This window comes from Quercus suber, unplaced genomic scaffold (assembly GCF_002906115.3).
Source record: "Quercus suber isolate HL8 unplaced genomic scaffold, Cork oak 2.0 scaffold_124, whole genome shotgun sequence".
NCBI lineage: Eukaryota > Viridiplantae > Streptophyta > Magnoliopsida > Fagales > Fagaceae > Quercus > Quercus suber.
In genome coordinates, this window is record NW_027069588.1 from 317503 (window position 1) to 325526 (window position 8024).

Here is an 8024-nt window from a genome sequence, read left to right on the forward strand (position 1 = left end):
AAGTGTGAGGAAATTCTTGTCATGGACGAGAGAAATGCCTTCATGAGTGGACAGACCACACTTGAAATCGATATAATGAATGATATGAATAAATAAAAAATAAAAAAAAAGTTCGTCCATACAATAATATGTTCAATAGTAAATAAAAAAGTGATGGAAATAAACATTCATTGATCAAAGTTTAGAAAATGGTAGACGACCACCATCCAAAAACCCTTATAAAATAAAAGCCTAAAAGGCAAATGTTTGGAAGCTTGTCCTAAGTATTATGGACAAGTGAAATGTACTTAAACAATTTCAAATGGTCCTAAACAATGGACCTCATAAAAAGAAAGACAAAGGGAAACTAAGACAAATTTTATATCTTCACTGTGGGGGGTCATCTCTAACATTAGGCTCGTCCTGGGTAGGCTGAGTGGTGGCATCATCTTCAATGTTAATATCTTCAAAGCTCGTTTGGAGGAGAGAGCTTGTAGTAGCACCAAGGTTGAGCTTAATGGAGCTAAAGTCAACTTCAGGGAAGTTTTCCATAGCGTCTGATGATGCCGAAAATATCAACAGTGAGTTGCACAATGCTCGTACCCTTAAAGCGACACCTGCACAAAGAAAAGAGGACCTCACAGAGAGCACCAGTGTGGTGCCGGCCAAATACACTCCGAAGGTCAAGTTAGAACTTCTTTCAACTCTAGAATGCTAGAGAGGGGTTGATTATGCGTACCTTGATTTGTGAGGGTATTGGGGCTTTTATAGTAGTAGGGGGTTGACCTTTCTTCCTTGGAGCAGAAGTTTTTTCCATATAGGAATCCTTATGAGCGCAGATTGCGGAGTCCTTTCCTTATAGGAATCTATCATCAAGCGTGGTGGCCAAGTAAAAGTTTCACTGGGACCGTCGGTCTCCTACCCGTCGGCTTGTCTTGTCCCCTACCTCGATAAAGGGCCGTCAGCATTTTTGAATACAACTGGCCCTTAAGCTTTTCTTAATAAGCCTCGGCATCCTTCTTCCGTCAGCTTACCAGAGTCCCCAACGTCTGTTGTGCCTGGCCCGTCAGCCAGAGCAGAAGGCTGACGGCTCGAGCTCATGGTTCTTGCCATGATTGTTCCTTATCAGTTGCCCCCTACTCCATATCTCCGTTAGCTATAACTGACGGGTTATGGAGTTTTCATTCGTCATTACCTGCTACTTTGGCCAGGGGAGAGAATAATTTAAAAGCTGACACCCCAGTATTAAATGCTAGGACACTTGGCGCGCTCGGGTTGGCTCCGCGTCTGGATGAGGGCGTCGCTTCGTCTTCCGTGCATTTTCCTTATATATATGTATGGCCCACCTCTTTCATTTTCACTATTTTACTTTCACTGATTCCTGGAGAGTACATCCGTCGCTTATATTCCGTCAGCACTGCCAACATTTCGGTCGTCACTTCCTCAATCGTTACTCTTGCAAAACTTGTAAGTTTCCTTTCTTTTCTTGCACACTTTCAATTATTTTCTTTAAAGCGAGGTTGTCATCCTAGGTGCTTAGTTTACACCCGTCACTTGTAGGTAGATGTCGAGTGACGCGTCGAGTGACCAGTCGTCGGTCCGCGAAGGAGCGGGATACAACGAGGTGTTTGGTTCAGGCTCAAGTAGTGAGTCTGAGAGTTCCTTCTGGTCGTCAGAGAGGGAGACGTCAGCCCATGTTCCCATAGAGGAAGTAGGAAGTCAGGGAAACGACGGCCAGGAGGAAGAAGTAGGCGAGGAGGGTGAAATTGGAATAGGAGAGGCAAATAGTGACGGGGAGGAAGGTGACGAGGAGTCTTGTGAAGGGACTTCAAGTCCTGGAGGCAGTCATCCTTTCATCCTTCCCAAGGACTGAGCTGTGAATAAGTTCCTTCCAAAGATGACACTTAAAATTTTTAACGAATTACGCACCCGTTTCCAAATCCCCGACCATATTCCTATCCGTCTGCCTAGGGAGGGTGAGAAATGTTATACGGGAAGAACTGCAGATGTTGGCATGTATGATGCCATGTTTGCTGCCGGGTTGAGACTGCCTCTGACGGCTTTACAACGTCAGCTGGCTGATTTCCTCGGTATATCCGTCAGTCAGATTACTCCAAATTCGTGGAGAATCTTTATTAGTGCTGAGGTACTGTGGGGTCGTCTAAGTGGAGGCCACCGTCAGCTTTCCTTGGATGAATTTTTCTACTGCTATAGACCCCGTCAACTTTCATCTTTAAAGGGGATGTATCATTTTGCCGTCAGGGAAAAGGAGTTGAGGCTGGTGTCTGAGATGCCAGATTCCAACAGAACCTGGAAGAGTAGGTTCTTTTTTGTGGAAGGGACGGACTGGGTGTGCCGTCAGGAAGAGTGGGAAACGATACCTTTTGGTTGTTTTGACAATACTTGGGGGTTCGCTAGGGAGTCAGGTTTTAACCGTCAGCCTTTTATCCTTGTCAGTTTGCTACTTGTTTCAACTTATTTTTGAAATGGTACTAACGTAGCCACTTGTTCTCTTTCAGCTTTTATTCGTCCATCAATAACCGACGAGCAGGAAGATTTTATCCGTCGGGTTTTGGAGACACCTATTAAAGAGCGATCGTGCCGGGACCTGATTACCCTCGACACTCTTTACACGTACTGCGGGGGTCCCGAACCGACGCCTTAAGCTCGCAGATTGGAAGAGTTTTCCCGTCACCGTAAGTTCCTTGACCTATTTGTTTACGTCACTCTTTGTACTTTTAGTCGTTAGCTTCCCTTATGTGTGAAATGGACGCAGAAATGGACGCAGCTAAGGAACGGATCAGGGTTGCCGCTGCCCGTCAGAGGGAGGAAAGGAAGGCGAAGGGGGAGGCGACGTCCACGTCTGCCCCCCAAATCGTCATTAAGGGTTCCTAAAAGAGGAAAACTGACGGGGTGGTCATTCGTCTGTCAAAAAAGCCAGCCGTCACCCCTGGGATGTCGCCCCCCAAGTCGGGCCGTGGAGCAGGGAAGGGTGTTATGACCTTTTCTGGTCCCGTTCTGCAGGGACTCCACAACCTGCTGACGCATAAGGACTTTGCCGTCGAGTCTATTGAAGCCCTCATAAGACCGACGGATATAGATCCTTGCGCTTAGCTGGGGACGGAGGAACTGGGGTCGTCAGCTTTGTTCGATCTTTCGCGGGTGAGCCGTCAGCTTTTTGACTGATGTTCTTAATCTTTCTTTTATGGTAACTGACGGTTGTATATTTTTCTAGGCCTTGGTTCGTGTGAAGGCGTTGCAAGACCGGTGCGTGGCCAAGGAGGGGGTCGTCACTCGTATTAGCAAGCATAATTCTAATATGCGAGACCAGCAGGCTCAGTATAAGGAGGCGGTGTGCACACTTAACCTCGAGCTGAAAGAGGTAAAGGAGAAATTGGAAGAGGCGAGCCGTCAGCAGGGCGAGCTAGAGGGAGAGCTGACGACCCTTCGTGGTCAGTTGGAGACGGCAGGGGCTGACGCCGTTGAGAAATTCAAAGCGTCAGACTCTTTCATCCACGGCAGGGGCTGACGCCGTTGAGAAATTCAAAGCGTCAGACTCTTTCATCGATTCTTGTGGCGCTTATTATGGCACAGGATTCGATGACTGTCTTAAACAGGTCGCGTCAGCTTTCCCTGAACTGGACCTATTTGGGATTACCCTGGACGATGCTCAGCCTATGACGCCTGCTACTGATGCCGTCACTGCTGGTGCTGACGACTTGGTCGATTCCCCCCCACATGGAGGTAATGGAGTTGTCTTGGCCTAACCTGCTGCGAACTCTCCAACAATTGCCGAGACCCCTCCTGTGGTGCTGCTTGACGGAGAGGACCCTTCTGCTGTGTAGAGAATTCTTTTAAGTGACGGATTTTATTTTGTAGTTCATGTTTTTCCTTCTTTTTAATTTATGTAGCAAACAATTTTATTAAGTGCCCCTTGGGCTTCAACATGTAATACTTTGACAGCTTTTTTAAATGCCTTTTTGGGCTTCGATTTATTTATGACGCCGTTGCTTTTGATCATTGGTATGTAGTTACTTTTGCTTGCCTTGTTTAACTCGTGTGTTTTGATTTGAAAGCATGAAATCAGGTTGTGGGCCTTTTAGTTTAGTGTACCGTCAGTTGTATAAACCATCGGTTTCGTCTCCTTAATAAATCCGTCAGTTTTTTGCTTTAATGATTGTAGAAGGTTTTTGGCAAAATCTTGTTACCTCGTGACAAGGTCATCTGCCTTATAGACTTGTCTATTTGTGGATTGATAGATTCAGCCTTTTTAAGACCGTCAGTCTAATGGTTGACGTAATTGGCTCACGAACTCCGTCAGTCTTTACTTAGACCATCAGTTTTGTCGTTTTGCCTATCTTGTGGACTTGATTTTTTTTTGTACCGTCGGTTTAATCACTTCTCCCTCAGTTCTTTAATTTTGATTGTAAGTTTGAGTACTGAGATGATTGTGATCTTGACCATATTTAGTCTTTTAGACCGTCAGCTTGAGAGCTGAAGTGATTGATTTGACCAGTCTCTTAGACTGTCAATTTGAGAGCTGAGGTGGTTGTCTTGACCAGTCTTTTAGACAGTCAGCTTGAGAGCTGAAATGACGATTTGATCAGTCTCTTAGACCGTCAGCTTGAGAGCTGAGATGACTGGATTTGACTAGTCTCTTAGACCGTCAGCTTGAGAGCTGAGACGATTGTGGTCTTTGACCAGTCTCTTAGACCGTCAGTTTTTTTTTTTTTTTTTTTTTCGTCCATTTTATGGACTTATTTCTCAAATTGCCAGTTATTTGGCTCGTCCACTTTGCGGACTCGATCATTTTTAGACCGTCAGCTTTTTGATCCCGTCCACTTTGTGGACGGTCAATTTGTCAATCTTTAATGACCTCATATTTGTAAGTAGAAGTTTCAGTAGTTCTAAGTAAATTCCTCTTATTGCCATGCATCTATATAAAAAGTAATTTGAAAACAAAATCTGCCCATTTCGGGCTTATTGTAGCAAATACTTAAGTAGGAAAAGAAAAACTGCCCTTTGGGCTTATTGTAGTAAATACTTGAAAAGGTAATCGATAGGTCTTGGCGTCACTCAAAAATAATTGTTGCTTTTTGTGTCATCGCCCCTACTGGTAGTACTTCCGTAAGTGTTCAGCATTCCATGGATGTGGTAGCTTCCGTCCCTCCAGTGTCTCTAGATGGTAGGTTCCCTTCCTTTGCCATGCCGTAACTCGGTAGGGTCCTTCCCAATTTGGGCCGAGCTTTCCTTGGGTGGGGTCCCTTACTGCGCCCATCACCTTTCTTAGAACGAGGTCCCCCACCTGGAAGTCTCTGTATTTGACTCGGGAGTTGTAATGCTTGGCCATGCGGTCCTGGTACAGTGCAAGCCTTTGCTCTGCTGCCATCCTGACTTTGTCCACCAGATCAAGTTGCAGATGTATGGCCTCATCATTCCTCTTTTTGTCGTGGTTGTGCACCCTGTAGCTTGTAAGGCCGACTTCAGTTAGGATGACTGCTTCGTTCCCGTACGTTAGTTGGAATGGTGTCTCTCCTGTTGGTGTCCTTGCTGTTGTCCTGTAGGCCCATAGTATGCTCGGCAACTCTTCAGCCCATATGCCCTTTGCCCCCTCAAGCCGGGTCTTGATAATTTTTAGCAAGGACCGGTTTGTAACTTCGACCTATCCATTGGCTGGGGGTGGGCGGGGGAGGAGTAGTGGTTCCGTACCCCTAGCTGCGAGCAGAAGTCCCTGAAGGAGTTGTTGTCGAATTGCTTCCCATTGTTCGAGACTAAGATCCTTGGAATGCCAAACCTGCATATGATGCATCGCCAAACGAAGCTCCGTACGTTCTTTTCTGTAATGGTGGCCAAGGCTTCAGCTTCCACCCACTTCGTAAAGTAGTCAATGCCGACAATTAAAAATTTCAGTTGCCGCATTGTCGTAGGGAACGGCCCCATGATGTCCAACCCCCACTGAGCGAATGGCCACGGTGCCGTCATCGGGGTGAGATCTTCGAGTGGTTGTCTGATGACGTTGCTGAATCTTTGGCATTTGTCGCAGGCCTTCACATAAGCCTCGGCATCCTTCTGCATTGTTGGCTAGAAGTACCCAGTTCGTACTAGCTTGTGCACTAGCGATCTTGATCCTGAGTGGTTTCCGCAGATTCCTTCGTGCACTTCTCTCATGACGTAATCTGCTTCTTTAGGACCTAAGCATCGTAGGTAGGGGCAGGAGAAACCTCTCTTATACAAAACATCTCTTATCAGCACGAACCTTGCTGCTTGAACCTTCAGTTTTCTTGCCGCCTCCTTATCATTCGGCAACACGCCGTTCTTCAGGAAAGAGGTTAACGGCGTGGTCCAATCATTTTGGGGATTGAGGTCCTGTACGTCGACAGCATTTATGAGTGGAAAGAGCTGTGTGAAGGAGAGTGTATTACCAATGGTGGCCATGTGTGCGGCTGAGGCGGCTTTGGCCAAGCGGTCGGCTTGTTCATTTTCTCCCCGGGGGATCTGCATAATTTTGACCTTCAGCTCGTTCATCCTCCTTATTGCTTGGTCCAGATATTTCTTCATTCTTTCACCTTTGCATTCGTATTCCCCACTTATCTGGTTGACTATGACTTGAGAGTCACAGTAAACAATCACTTTTTCGGCTCCCGCTGCTTTTACGAGGTCAAGCCCTGCTATCAAAGCTTCGTACTCCGCCTCGTTATTGGTGGTAGAGAATTCAAGACGGACCATACACTCTACCGTATCTCCTTCGGGTGACTGTAGTACGACGCCAGCTCTGCCTGCCTGCCTGTTGGAGGATCCGTCTACATATATGCTCCACTGCGGGGATTCTTCTGCCCCCCTGTCCTCACCATTCGTGAATTCTGCTATGAAATCTGCAACGACCTGCCACTTAACAGCAGTTCGCGGGCGATATTGGATGTCAAACTCGCTTAATTCTATGGCCCAAAGTGCCATGCGCCTGACAGCTTTTGGGTTGCTCATTGCCCATCGCAAAGGCTTGTCAGTTAGGACAATAATCGTGTGGGCTTGAAAGTATGGCTTCAGTTTGCGTGCTGCCGTAACCAGCGCGAAAGCAAGTTTTTCCATGGGTGGATATCTTTCTTCAGCTCCTCGGAGCGCCCGGCTAGTGTAATACACAGGTTTCTGTACCTTTACTTCTTCTCTAATCAAGGCGGCACTGACGGCGGCTGGGGAGACAGCGAGATAGAGAAAGAGTTCTTCTCCTGGTTGCGAGGGACTCAGTAGTGGTGGGGAAGAGAGGTAAGCCTTTAACTCCTCAAACGCTTGTTGGCATTCAGTGGTCCACTCGAAAGACCTTTTTAGCGTGCGAAAGAAGGGTAAGCATTTGTCTGTTGCCCCGGAGACGAACCTGTTTAGCGCTGCTATCTTGCCGTTGAAGCTCTGTACTTCCTTCACATTCCTTGGTGGTGCCATCTCCATTATAGCCCGGATCTTGTCTGGATTGGCCTCGATCCCTCTCTGGAAAACAATGAATCCTAAGAATTTTCCTGCCGTCACCCCAAAGGCACACTTCCCTGGATTAAGCGTCATGTTGTAAGAGCAAAGGGTGTCAAACGTTTCCCTGAGGTCTTCAAGTGATCTTCTTCCCTTCGACTTTTAACCAGCATGTCATCTACATATACCTGGATGTTTCTCCCGATCTGCCGTGCGAACATTTTGTTCATAAGCCTTTGATATGTTGCGCTCGCATTTTTTAGACCGAACGACATTACCTTGTAGCAGAATAGGCTTTGGCTGGTTACGAAGGAAGTTTTTTCTTGATCATCATCATGCATCTTGATTTGGTTGTAGCCGGAGAAAGCGTCCATGAAGCTTAACAGCTGGTGTTGAGCCGTAGAGTCTACTAGAGTGTCGACTCTCGAGAAAGGGTAGCTGTCTTTGGGGCATGCCTTGTTTAGATCGGTGAAATCTACACACATCCTCCATTTCCCGGAAGCTTTCTTGACCATCACTACGTTTGCTAGCCAGTCGGGGTAGTAGACTTCTCTAACGAAATTTGCCTCTCGTAGCTTGCGGACTTCTTC

At 46.8% G+C, this 8024-nt stretch overlaps 1 protein-coding gene across 1 annotated transcript; it reads right to left on the reverse strand.

Annotated features, from left to right (window-relative positions):
- Nucleotides 1-6060: 6060 nt before the first annotated feature.
- On the reverse strand, nt 6061-7530 carry LOC136068610 (uncharacterized). The gene has a single exon (XM_065775988.1). The coding sequence runs from the start codon at nt 7528-7530 to the stop codon at nt 6061-6063; it is 1470 nt and encodes a 489-aa protein (XP_065632060.1).
- Nucleotides 7531-8024: the final 494 nt, after the last annotated feature.

Bases quoted from the DNA above. Each gene is read 5' to 3' on its own strand.
- LOC136068610 (XM_065775988.1), bottom strand. From the start codon at position 7,530: ATGACGCTTAATCCAGGGAAGTGTGCCTTTGGGGTGACGGCAGGAAAA.